Source organism: Callorhinchus milii, unplaced genomic scaffold, assembly GCF_018977255.1.
Source record: "Callorhinchus milii isolate IMCB2004 unplaced genomic scaffold, IMCB_Cmil_1.0 Scaffold7, whole genome shotgun sequence".
NCBI classification, from domain to species: Eukaryota; Metazoa; Chordata; class Chondrichthyes; order Chimaeriformes; family Callorhinchidae; genus Callorhinchus; species Callorhinchus milii.
The window spans coordinates 10,359,496-10,373,252 of record NW_024704748.1 but is presented as its reverse complement, the minus strand read 5'-3'; the positions used below and the strand labels follow the sequence as shown (position 1 = coordinate 10,373,252).

At 38.6% G+C, this 13,757-nt stretch overlaps 1 protein-coding gene across 7 annotated transcripts in view; it reads right to left on the bottom strand.

Annotated features, from left to right (window-relative positions):
* chuk (component of inhibitor of nuclear factor kappa B kinase complex) overlaps positions 1-13,757 on the bottom strand; it is a 41,927-nt gene that overhangs the window by 21,939 nt on the left and 6,231 nt on the right. For 5 of the 7 annotated variants that reach the window (XR_006085235.1, XR_006085234.1, XM_042336731.1 and 2 more), the window contains exons 2-11: positions 13,636-13,744; positions 11,564-11,689; positions 9,931-10,025; positions 9,107-9,224; positions 8,798-8,867; positions 8,111-8,199; positions 3,514-3,603; positions 2,153-2,280; positions 1,240-1,347; positions 445-580 (exon numbers count right to left, since the gene is read on the bottom strand). Coding sequence is in view for 5 of the 7 variants with exons in the window: in XM_042336731.1 (XP_042192665.1) it covers positions 445-580; positions 1,240-1,347; positions 2,153-2,280; positions 3,514-3,603; positions 8,111-8,199; positions 8,798-8,867; positions 9,107-9,224; positions 9,931-10,025; positions 11,564-11,668 (939 nt within the window). In the remaining 2 variants the exon portion in view is untranslated. The remainder of the gene's footprint in view (positions 1-444; positions 581-1,239; positions 1,348-2,152; positions 2,281-3,513; positions 3,604-8,110; positions 8,200-8,797; positions 8,868-9,106; positions 9,225-9,930; positions 10,026-11,563; positions 11,690-13,635; positions 13,745-13,757) is intronic. The other 2 variants (XM_042336734.1, XM_042336735.1) reach the window with 1 other exon arrangement.

Below are 13,757 nucleotides of genomic sequence, written 5' to 3'. Positions count from 1 at the left end.
CGTTATCAATAATATGGTGACTCCACAACAAAGAAAACAGTAAACATCAACTGAAGATTTTTTGGTGGAGAAGACAAGACGCTGCTTAACAATGGGAGAAAAAGTATACCCAAAGGGCAGAACTGAGAAAAAGGTGAAACTGTTATGGACTTGAACTAAAGATAAAAGCAAAAAGACTGTAAATCAAGCATAAATTTTCAAAAAGAGAAGGGTGTTTCTCCCAGTATCCTGGCCAACGATATACCCAAATAAACATTGTTCACTCATTCCATGGCTATTTGTGGGACAACTAGTTTCCACATTTCACCTACAAAATATAGTTAATCTGCTTTGGAGACATCTCAAATATCAACATATAATAAACACATCTATAGTTGTATCAAATGCAAGTATTATTATTATAATCAATGCCATTTCATTATTTTTCTCATCACTATTACCAACCTTCTGGCTCAAAATGGTGTCCATTAACATAAAGCATGTTGCACGATTTGTGGTAGGCTCCATGCTTCCACCTCGTTGAATTGGATCCCATCTCAGCAACACTTGTAGCAATGATTCTAGTTGTTCTGTTATGAAGCTTTGGGATAAGAACGGCATTGTTAACAAAAATGAAAACACTTGTGAGATTCTGAAACAAAATAATTCAGCTTATTAAAAATATTATTTCCAATTAGCTAAAAAATGTGGACAAAATGATTTTATGGAATTATCTATAGATCTATAATGGCTCCTCAATATGTAACTAGTGGTTATTTGTGGGGTTCTGTATTTAGTGGTGAGATCACTCGCCTCGCAAGCAAGAGAACCTGGGTTTGATTCCCGGACAGGGTGAAACGTTGTTCAAGTTTCCTTACTCTACACGCCTGGTTACCTCGCAGTAAGTAGGAACCTGGTTGTTAAGTCGATTGGTGGATCGCTTTTCTGGGGGTAATAATTGCTTCAAAAAAAATAATAATTTGGTCACTCAATCTATGACTGTTTATGGGACACTGCTGTGTGCAATAGGCTGCCGTGTTTCGCCCACAAAATACTCAATTAACTTTACAGTTTATTCTGTGAAGCTCTTTGGGACGTCTTGAAGACATGATAAGTCTCTATATCAAATGCAAGTATTATTATTATGTCAATGTAATATTCTGTTACATTGCACTAAGTTCATTTTGAACACAAGAGCCAGGTACTTATAGAGAAGGTAGAAGGTGAACGTGCATTATTTGAAATATTCTGAATACTCACCTGCTAAGGCAATTGGGCTGTGGTAAATTCATAGAGAAACTTGTTTCACCATTCATCCCCTCAATACCCGTGATATCCTTTGGGCCTTTGAGTTTAACTTTGCTGTGCCTGGAAAAAACAATGGATGCAGTTACCTATTTAATTCTTCCCGAACAAACAACAGTGGTTTATTCTTTCAAGCAAAGACAAAACACAGATTGATGCAAGATTACTTTAACCATTAAAGATCATTTGCAGCATTGAACTGACCATTCAATGATCACATTTGAAGTAGTTCCTTATGTATGAACAAATATTTTCTAATGAATGAATATTGTAAATGTTTAATCACCTTTTGAATGAAATCATAGATCACACAAACAGACAATGAACTAATCTGAGCATTTTTCATGTGGGATGGATGTATTGACATGCTTTATAAAGATGATGGGGATCACTGAACAGGGAGGGAAGGATGGCAGTTTTCCAAAAGCATGGTCTAAAATCGGGTTTTAAAAGACCCTGTGGTTGAAAGCTCGGCCAATGATGATGGAGTGGAGGAAGTAAGAAGCAATAAACTAGTCAGAGGAGTACAGGCAAGAGCAAAAGGCTACAAGAGATTGCAGATTAGGATGGAAATCATTTGTTGTTTATCAGGAAGAATTTGCAACACTTATACTATTGCACAGAAGCAAAACAAAACACAGGCCTATAACAAGAAAGCGCTCACAACACAGTACAAATTGCTACTCTCACTCAAAGAAGCCAGGAGGAATGACGGCTGTAGGACATTGGAAACATGTTCATTTCTGGAGCCAGAGAGGTTAAGGTAAAGTGAATGGGCATTCATAGAACTTCATTGGTATGGCCCTTAATTGACGCAATATTAATGCTCAATTTAAATAGATTAAAAAAATCCAAATTATCTCCTTACCACTGGATAGGCTGTTGATTATGCAAAAATGGTCTAAATCCCGAAATGCATTCAAATAATAGTGTTCCAAAACTCCAGTAGTCCACCGTGACTGTATATGATAGATTCCTATCAAACAATTCTGGAGCCTGAGGTAAATACAAAGACCGGAACTCATTTCTACAAAAATGACTCAATAACTACTATCAAAAAAAGATAAACAGTTGCATATTATTTTTAATAATACTTGCATTTGATATAGCGCCTTATCACATCTTCGAGAAGTCTCAAAGCGCCTTATAGAAAATACTGTGAAGTGAATTGACTGTGTATTTTGTGGGCGAAACTCAGCAGCCAATTGCACACAGCAGTGTCCCACAAACTGTGGTGGATTCAGTGACATTTTTTTNGTCCTCAACCAAAACCCCTACTTGGACAAGGTATGGAAACCTCTCTCTTGCTTGTTGACATATACCATCAAGTTTTCAACAACTTACACAATTTATAAAGCTAAGTACAGATCAGCACAGATCTAGCCAGATTTTATGATACATTGTAATTCTGAATGCAGAAACAAACAATACCAATATAGCTTGCTGAAAGAACTGGGCTTTGAACTGCATTGCTAGAAGCTTCAGCCAAAGTACATTTGGCAGTTCTTCAAATTACTTAACAAATAGGGCACGTTCCAGACAACATAAAATGTTATATTGTAGAGAGTGCTTTGACTGTTGCTCAAGTGTGGTTCCATACCTTGTCCAAGTGCCTATTATTCATATGTGTATCGAAACAGTGAGTGTCAGTCGGCCATTTGACCGACGAGGCCATAACAACTGAGGCCATAACAATCTTGTCGTCAACCAAGATCCCCACACACATTTTTTGCAAAAGAGATCAGTGAAGTGTGTTCACGAATGAGAATGTTTCCTTCTTCTCGGTTTCTGCTGTTACACTAACTGAAATCAGCAGGCAGGGGATCAAACATGAGACTTTTTGGTCTCTATGGTTTACTGCTATCCTGGGCTCTGTGCCTTGACTACAAGGTAATTGTAACTTCTAAGTAAGCATTTTTTTCAAAAGTGTAAAAATAATGGACCTGTAGAATAATTACAATTTAAACTGAAGTATCAAGCGGTTTGAAGAAGGCAAATGATTAGGTGTTACACATGGCAATGCTATGCTGGGAACATTTTATGATACCAAACACATCTTTAAAGCATTTCATTTTCACCAATATGTTAAGAAAAATTAAGTCGTCAAATAATATTTATTTTATATTAAATCAATTCATTAGTTCAAAATAACTAACATGAATGTACAAAAAACATAAAGCATACTCAGGTCATGAGTAAATTTAGAGTGAAGGAAAACTAAATACTTACTAGGTATTGCAAGGTTCCTACAAATGATGTACAAAGACTTCCTTGGTCCAGATCTTTAGCGTAGCCCAAATCAATTATTTTGTGTACAAACTATAAGAAAATAGAAAGATATATTCACTCCATCTTGTCTATTGGGTTTCAATTTCAACATAGATGTACTTCGAAAAAGAAATTTGTACTGTAACTAATAAGGGAAAAGGAGTCAAAGTATTAAGGTAAAGAAGAATGGAAGGGAATATTGCATTAGAACCATCTTCTTTCAGCATGGAGAAAAAGCATGACTGAAGTGTCAATGTTTCTTGGAAACTATTACTTTTAATAAAAAAATTGGCAACTTCTCACGGATAAACATACACAAATAGCGTTCCTATCCTCACAAATCAGATGACCTATGATTTACAGCATTTCAAATCATATTATGGCAAAGAACACTGGAGAAATGCATTTAGAGTAAGTCAAAACAGAGACTATGTATTTTTCACTTTTTTGGAATTGGACGAGTTGTTTTTTTCTTAGAAATACCTTAAATGTGATACACATCAACTCCATGTTAACAAATATTTACAAATTAGGGGAATTATAGAGGGAAAATTTAGATTACAGAAGTAATAGTAAGAAAGACACTTCAGAAACATCGTGTTGAAACATGTGACTGTTGTTTGTAGTATAACTGGCATGGAATGTTTTCTGTGGTCAAGAATGCACAGGTTCTTGTTCATATTTTTGTTAAGATTCTTCGATCGATAAAATCCCAACCTGAACTTTTAAAATGTGTGTTACCTGTGCAAACATGCAGACAATCAGGTCACTCCCTGTTCACCGACTGTTCCCGTACATGGATAAGGCAGAAAGTGAAGTCACTGTTGACTTCACTCAGAGGTTGGCATTGTTTAGTGCAGAAGCCAAAATTGCCAGCTTCTGGGTCATTGAATCACCACCATCCCAGAAGTTGGCCATTGTGGAGCAAAACATTTTTTTTAGGACCAGGAAATGAGCATGCTGGCTGCATGTATGTGCAATGAATGGGGGCCACAACAACAACAACAAGATTCCATTTATAGAGCGCCTTTCACGTCGGGAGGACGTTCCAAGGCGCTGGACAGTTGGGTCAGGACCCGAGCAGGGGGGAAATGGTCAGGGTGAGGGGAGGGAAGGAAGGGAGCGAGGAGGGGGGAAATGGTGAGGGGAGGGAAGGGAGGGGGCGAGGAGGGGGTAGAGAATTGAGAGGGGAGCTGAAGGCACGGTCAAAGAGAAAGGTCTTGAGACCGGCCTTGAAGGAGGAAAGGGAGGAAACAAGGCGAAGGCACTGGGGGATGGAGTTCCAGAGCCTCGGGGCTGAGAGGCTGAAGGCCCGGCCACCGATGGTAGGGAGGTTGGGGCGGGGAATGTAGAGCAGACCAGAGCCAGAGGAACGGAGGGTACGGGCAGTAAAGTAGGGGGATAGTAGGTCAGAGAGGTAGGAGGGAGCAAGGCCGTGAATGGCCTTGTAGGCGAGGATGCAAATCTTGAATTCAATCCTCTGGGGGATGGGAAGCCAGTGGAGGCGAGCGAGGGTGAAAGTGATGTGGTCGCAAAGCCTGGTGCGGGACATTACACGAGCTGCAGAGTTCTGAATGACCTGCAGCTTGTGGAGGGAGGTGCCGGGAAGGCCGGCGAGGAGAGAGTTCCCATAGTCCAGCCTTGAGGTGATAAAGGCGTGGACCAGAGTTTCAGCAGCGTAAGGGGTGAGGTAGTGCCGTAGTCTGGCAGCACTACCTCACCCCTTGCAACGCTTGCACTTTAAAGCCCACAGTAATGGGGCTGCACTGTACCTAGAAATTAGGTAGTCTTCCTAACCTTGGGATGTATCTAAGGCAGGGTTCGGCAAAAGACGGCCCGCGGGCCATATTCGGCCGGCCAAATGATTCTATCCAGCCCATCATTGTGTCTATCAATGGAAAAAATTATAGTTCGGTTAGTCCCAGAAAGTCTCACAAATCTCACATTTGAATCTGACCGGGAACATCAGCCAATCACATGGCTTAGTTGCACGCGCGCTCCCTTAAGTGTTGAATCAGGCTGACGTCAGAAATGTACGGATCTTCAAATTTTCAAACGCGTGCGCAGCAACTGCGGCAATATTTTTCAGCGGCAACTGCGGCAATATTTTTAACTGAAGAGGACGTTAATGCGAAATAAGTTTATCAAAGAAGCGGAAAGTGGACGCTGAAAGCTGAATATTCAACAAAGAATGGACTTCGAAATTTTTTTTTAAACCAGTGTGGGTGGAAAAGTTGTGTGCTTAATTTGCAAAGAATGTGTGGCAGTGCTCAAAGACTACAACTTGAATTGCCATTTGAGAGCAAACATGCTTGCAAATATAAGAGCGTTTCAGCCGAGGATAAAGGAAAGAAAGCTGATGAGAGGGTTGTTTGAATACAAAAAGAGCAAAGCATTTTCACAAAACAATTTGCGTCCGAGGATGAGATTACAAGAGTGAGTTACGTGATTGCACGAACAGCAAACCATTCTCTGAAGGAGAATTTATAAAGGAATGTATGGTTGACTCTGCCTGGATTTTATGCCCAGACAAGAAAAAACAGTTTGAGAACATTAGCTTGTCAAGGCGAACTATTGTGAGACATGTCGAAGATATCTCCGAGAACTTGTATCTGCAGTTACAAAATAAAGTAAACAATATTGCATGTTTTTCACTGGCACTCAATGAGAGTTGTGATGTCAAAGACACAGCCTAGTTGATCATTTTTATTTGAGATATCACCAAATATTTTGAGCTCACAGAAGAATTGGCATCAATGCAGTCAATGAAAGATACAACTGCAGAAGACTTTTTGGAGGCAGTAAATAAGTGCATCTTAAAATTAGGAGTGGAGTGGAAAAAAATCGGTGAATATGACCACCGATGGAAGCCCAAATCTGACAGGCAAAAATGTTGGGTTACTGAAAAGAATTCAAGATCAAGTCAAAGAAACAAATCCAGAACAGAATATTGTTTTTCTACACTGCATTATCCACCAAGAGGTCCTCTGTAAGAGTGTTCTAAAACTAAGCAATGTTGTGGACACAGTTACAAAAGTGGTCAACTACATTGAAGCAAGAGGATTAAACCACAGGCAATTTATAACTCTGCTTGAGGAATTGGAATCCGAGCACACGGATGTTCTGTATCACACGAATGTAAGATGGCTTAGTTTAGGAAAGGTCTTGAAAAGAGTGTGGGAACTGAGAACAGAGATTGATTGATTTTGGGGCATGAAAAAAAAGATTTGTATTTCCCACAGCTGAATGATGCAAATTGGCTCTCTGATTTCACATTTGCGTTGATATCATGGGACACATGAATGAGCTGAATTCAAAACTGCAACGGAAGGGGGTCTTTGTGCACAAGTCATTTATAACAAAATAATTTATTTTAACGCGTCAGATAGGAAACAGGCTGTTTGCCCACTTTCCAACTTTGCAGCAGATTACTGTTTGCGATCAAAGCCTTAAAAAGTATACTTTGTCACTACTTGACTTACATGCCGAATTTTCTCGCCGACTCCAGGATTTCAATTTGATCAAAAATGACCTGTTTTTGGTCTCTTCACCTTTCTCATTTGATGTTGACAAAGCCCCATTTGACCTCCAACTCAAGCTTATTGACCTGCAATGTGATCCATTGCTTGCGGAGCTATTCAAATCAGTGCCGCTTCCCAGTTTTTATGCCTCTCTTAATGAATATACCTTTCCAAAAATAAAGGCTCATGCCCGGAGGATGCTTGTGCTGTTTGGATCAACATACATATGCAAGGAGACATTTTCTGTGATGAAATTCAATAAATCAAAATATAGATCTGTGATGACTGATGACCACCTTGCAGCAGTACTCCGGATTGCAACAAACGGAGACGATGCCTGACTTCAATTATCTGGCTAATGCACTTCAGTGCTTTCATTCTTCACATTCTCATCAATATGTGAATAAATGAATAAATATCAAATAAATGTCTACTCAATGAGTTATTATTTTGCCTAACTTTAATGAATGTCAATAATGTAGAATTTATTTTATGCATGTGCAAGTGTAAGACTTGATTTTAAGCTATTATTAAGCATTTGCATCTATATTAATTTTGTGGCCCACGAAGCTTACTAAAATTCGTGAAGTGGCCCGCCAGCCAAAATAATTGCCCACCTTTGATCTAAGGGATATGGGAAAAATGTGGGGAAATTGGGTTAAAAGTTCTGACCTGACCCATTTTATTGCTGCAGTGACAAGAAGAATCGCCTATTAAAATATAGTAACACAATCTAAAATTCATCACAAGTCAACAAACTATTTTACTAAAAGGCACTTCCTTCTTAAAAAAAATTGACAAAATGGATCTAACTTTTGTAGTTTTGCCTACAATTTATATCCGAGTTGAAGTTTTAGCTGGTTCTGCAAGGATGAAGAAAAGCAACCATGGTAACACACAAATATTATACAGTTAACAATTTTGTCATCAAGAAACTAATCTGAAAATCTGTTCAAAGAAATAAGTTTTGTTTTCCTTCAGGTAAATTTCTCTGCAATATGCATGCTATGAACCTAACAAGAACCTCTCTTGCTTACCTTCCCGTTGGTTTCTTGCAGGACAATGTTCTCAGGTTTCAGATCTCTGTGGATAATTCTGTGCTCATGTAAATACTGGATGCCAGAACCTAACACAAAACAAATGCAAAAATAATTACTAAAATTAACAGTGTCCAAATATCACCATATTATTTTTCAATTGATGAAGTAAATAACTTACAACCTTCAAAGCTCAAAAAGCAAACAACTTTTTCAAGAATCCAAAGAATTTTAACTCTTCTTAATTCACCCATTTGCTTTTAAAAATATTTTTCCTTTGCACTCACCACAAACAATTGAGTATTTTGGAGAATTATCTGCATATAAGTTTCTTTGAGGTTCATGGAGATGACGCTAGGTTAGTTCATCCAATGATTGCCTCCTCTCTTCCAAACAAAATCCAGTTGTCTCTCCGCCCAACAATCCTCTCAAATTGTTAACTCAGGAATTGGGAATCATAGAAACTAACCTCGTTCTGCAATTCTCATAGACAAGGAATTTGCCAAACTACTGCATTCTAGGCTTCTCAATGCGGAATGATTGCTTCCAATATTGGTCTAACTCTTACGTCAGTTGTGTGTTTGGACAATGGAATTTTCAGAAATTATTTCAATCTTTGGAGCATGATATTCAATTTACTAATATTTACTTCATTCCAACTATTTAACTTGAGAAGCAGCTACATACCTACGTCGTGTAACAAGCTGAGAACTTGACTTTCTTTCAGTCCACAGCAGTTTTCAGGCTTGTTCAATAGCTTGAAAACACAAATCACACTATGAATAAAGAATTACCAAAAGAGATACAAGAGAAAAACTCACAGTCTTCTCATCCAAAAGAATCAGACAATAATATATATTTCTCGGTCACTGTACAACCTGGATGAAGAAACAAGGCTCATATTGTAAGGTACAAGGGGAAAATATTTATCTTGTGAAAGGTTAAAAAAAGTACAATATTCTATCAATTCACTGAAAATGTAAACTTAAATGTTACCTTACGCAGGTCACCTCCGGAGCAGTACTCCATGACAAGGAAAGGGACATCATTAATTGCAAGACTCTTCATTTCTACTGGAACTTCACGTGCTGCTACAACATTTGGATGGCTCAACCTTTGTGGGAGACAAAGATAAATAGGGAGGTAAACCTCAAAGTGCGCTCAATATAATTTATGTGTAACTTATACACAAGTGAAAGATGCAGGCACTGTAATGGACCACACCAAAACACAAACTTGAACCTTCACTATCTTATAAGAAAAACCTGGAACAGCTAAAGGCCAATGTTCAACTCATAGCTTACAAGAAAAATAACTTGCATTTATATAGGTGTCCTTCACGTGGGGTAGTGACCAGGAGCTTATGCATGATGATTCTGTTGTTTCTCCGAATAAACTACTCAGGGAGGCAGATTGTGTCAGCAATGGTGAATTGGTAAAAAATTAGATAAACAAATTGATTAAGGAATAAGAAAGATGCAATGGATTATTTCTAAATTTTCTTACTTGAGCAAGTTTACTGGCCACGGGACTGTAAATCTTTAATAGAGAGAGAATATTTGTTCGAGGTGGAATGAAGAGGGAAGTTTAAAAGATAGATGTTTACTTGGCTGACAGAGGTATTAAGTAATATGGCAAAAAGGCAAAGCATTAGGATTTAAAGAAGCTAATGAACTAGTGGAACAGGCTTAATTCTGTTTGTGTTTTCTTAAAATTGTTTTAAATTTTCAAATACTGCAGCTGAATTTGGAGCTGTTGTTTCAACCACACACCATTAAAAAGTGCTACAGTGATCCCAACAAGTTTAAAGATCCACTCACTTTTCCATGATTTGAATCTCATGGCACCATCTCTGTTTGTTTCTGGCGCTCAACTCCAAACGGCAAACTTTCACTGCAATCCTTTCTATGGTGTCCTGGAAGAGACGTTCAGATCCTCAAGTATATTTGAGAAGAGAATGTATGATAATCATTTAAACCATGGAGTATTTTACTTCATTGATTTCTTTTAACTGGAATATGAATTCAGTCTCCCACAAGCCCCACAAATATTGCACCACTGCTGCTGAGAGTTAACAAGCATCAAGAGTGGATAGTCAGACTGGAGCGAGAAGTTGAAAACTGACTCAAATTATTTTTAATCAAATTAGATTATTTGTTCAGTCTTGACTGGACATGTATCATACTTCAAGGAGCTTCAAGAAACACATAATGTAAGATGACACTCCAACGCAGAGACGAGGATGTGTTGCATTGTCGGAGGTGGCATCCTTTAGACGAGACGTTAAACCAAGGTCCTGTCTGTCTGTTCAGGTGGACTTTAAAGATCCTATGGCACTCTTTGAAAAGATAAGGGAATTTCTCCCAGTGTCCTAGCCAACAATCCCTCAAATAAAATTGATCACTCACTTCACGATTGTTGGGCTGTGGGACATTCCTGCGCGTAACTGGCTGCTGCGTTTCACCCACAAAATACAGTCACTGCACTTTACAGTATATCCTGTGAAGCACTGTCTCGATGATGTGATAAGGATATATATCAAATGCAAGGATTATTATTCCCATGCTACTAAAATTCATATAACTGCTGAACACATGATGCAATATTTCTATGGTAGAGTGAGACAGAACTCCATTTGTCTTTCTCAACAACAGCAACTTGCATTTTATAGTGCTCTTCACTTGGGGTAGTGTCTCAGAGCGCTTAATAGAGTTTGATGCTGAGAGGAGAGAGGTGACTGTTGACACAGTGGAAGAGAAACATCTTCAGGCATGATTTGAAGATGGTAAAGAAGAGGCAAGACAGAGGGTTTGAGGCAGGACGTTCTGTGGCGCTATCCGCTGACTTCCCTAATTGGAATCAATGGATACCTCCACAGAACTCTAAACAGGAAAAAATGCAGGCAAATTCAAGCCCAGTCTTGAGTACCTCGAAGCAACTGACCCAGTAAGGCATTGGCAGAAACTGGAATCAGGTTGTTTACTCACTTGGTTGAACTTATGTGACTCAAGGAGATTTGGAGCATTTTCTTCCCATCCATAACCACAAGCTGCAAAGCAGCTGAAAGAGAGGACTTTTTTTCTTGCTTGATTTCACAAAGACTGAGCATACATCACATGCTGGAATTGAATAGGCACTGAGATACATTAAATCATCTCAGCTACAAACCTCAATTTCTGTGCATACTCCATTCCTGTTAGCCAACCACACCACAAAACATGCTCACATGGCCATGGAGTGGGAAGCAATTGTGAATCACATTCTCATTATAACTCTACTCTTTCTGGAGGAGGGCAAGAAAGAATTTCTGATTTTGAACACCATACCCACCACTTCCTCCAAACAATGATTTTCTTTTTCTGATATCGAAATAATACTCCTTGCATTTGACATCGTGCTTTATCATATCATTGAGAAGTTGTATTTTCCAGCATTGTGTAATACTATATTTACCTTATTTTCATACATGTAGACATTTCCAAAACCTCCTGTTCCAAGCCGTTCCTTTGGAACCCAGGCCCCACACATTTGGAGCTGGTTGAAGGGCGTTTTATCCATGCCTAGTCAGGAACTTTACCACTGCAATTAAAAAAAACATTTTAGTATGTTTCATCAGGATACCTGAACTGCACATTTTTTTAACTGTAACTGATCAAAGAGTCGCACAGTATTTGATTTTGCAATAAGACTGATAAGAGTCCGTACAAATCAAATCGATAACTGTGGCATACAGCAACTGATCTTCCAGTAGCACATCGTTTGGTTGAAACAAACATTCGGTCAAAATACCAGACCATAGTAATTATGCACAAACCCTTTCCAAAACTGAAGAACAATTAACTGGAAATCTTTGTTAATTGTTCTCAGTCTGTCACTTTTTACAAAACAAGAGAAATTGTAAGAACTGGCATACTGCCACTCAAGCTATACAGTGCTCTGGTCAGGCTGCTTCTAGATTAGTTCATATCGTGTTAGTCACCCAACATGAGGCGCCTTCGAGGCAGTGCAGAGGAGAGCAACAAGGATGATCCCCAGAAATGAGCTTTGAACAATAATTACATGACCCGGTACTCTACAGTCATGAGAGAAGACATCTCACAATCTTTCAGAAGATAGTATATGAGATTTTAAATGGGATTAAAAAAGTAAACCTATTATAATACTTTAGGATGTACCAAGGCAAGAAAACAAGAAAACATAGGTTTAGAGTTGCAAAGGACATTTTCAGGACAGAAAGAAAACCAGGACATTTTTCTTCACCTAAGGGTAATTAATGACAAGAAAGCTACCAGGAAAGATGGTTGAAGTCAGGACTCGTTTAAAGAAGCTTGATGCTGCGATGCGATATAACGGTAGGGTGAGTATTCTGGAAGAATCAGATCAGATGGTCCAAAGAGCCTTCTTCAACCAAACAAAACTTGTGATACCTGCCTCACCAGGAGAAATGAAAAACTCATATTGAAAAATACCTTTAACGATATCTTGGTGCCAAGCTTGGCTCAGTTGAAAGCCTCTATCTGAAAATTGTGGGTTGAAATTGAAACCTGAGTGCAATGTCTCAGATGACACTCCCAATGCAATACAACTGAGGTGCCAGATTATGTGATGCAATTGAACAACTTCCAGATAAGCCGGTCATTCACCCCAAAGCTGTTTTCAACACCTTGCTGCACGTAAAATAGCTGTTGGATTTTCCTAGAATTTATCCGCTACGTACAACAGTTACGATGTTTGACAGCAATTACAGTAAATTTCTTTGAAGCATTTCAACATGATCACGTGTTGTAATGTGCAAGTTTCCTTCCTTTAAATTAAATAATATTATTGAATTACCCATTGGATTACACAAGCAATCCTTTTTATATATTTTAGTGAATTTCTTCCAATTTCCATTTATAAAATCACAGCTGTTTTTATACTGCAACAAACATGACAAAATATTTTAAAAATTTAAAAACAGGGAATATTGGATTTGAGAGCAGTATAAGTCTAGCTTTCCCCTCCAAAAGTGTCTGATTGTTGACTTAAAATCCTCCAAGCAGCTAAAAAAAATTAATTGATAGGTATGGCTAACCCAAATAAATCTGTAGTGAGGCATGGAGAGTAGGAATTATTAGTCTCTAGACAAATAGAATTTAAAAATGTTATTAGCCATTTAATGTACAAAGAAAACCCTACTTTTTCACATAGCAACCCTCAAGCTTAGCATCACTGCCCTTTCCTGAAATACACATCAAACGTCTTGGAGCATTTGAATAAGTGCAGAGGTGAAAGAGCCCCAAGTGCCTATTCTGGTCAACAGTCTATCCTGATCCCACTTTAGGTGCTGGAAACAAATTTGTTGCTCTTGCTCTGTGCCATGAGTCAATACAAAGTCTGCAACACATTCTCCTATGCTGTATCTACACTAAGGGTTTTGGTCCTCTGATAGAAGGGCTGAATGCAAGTTTGTGACAGGAGTATATAATCGTACTTCGAAGACACGATCCCCAATAAAACCTTGTCTGCCCCAACTGTAAAAATACCTGATGTCTTTGGTACTTCGGTGATGTATGGGGGCTGTGGACACAAGAGAGATCACCCCACAATGTGGTAGGTGAGGTTACCCTTATGCTTTGCTGTTGCTGATTAAATCTGGATAAGAAAA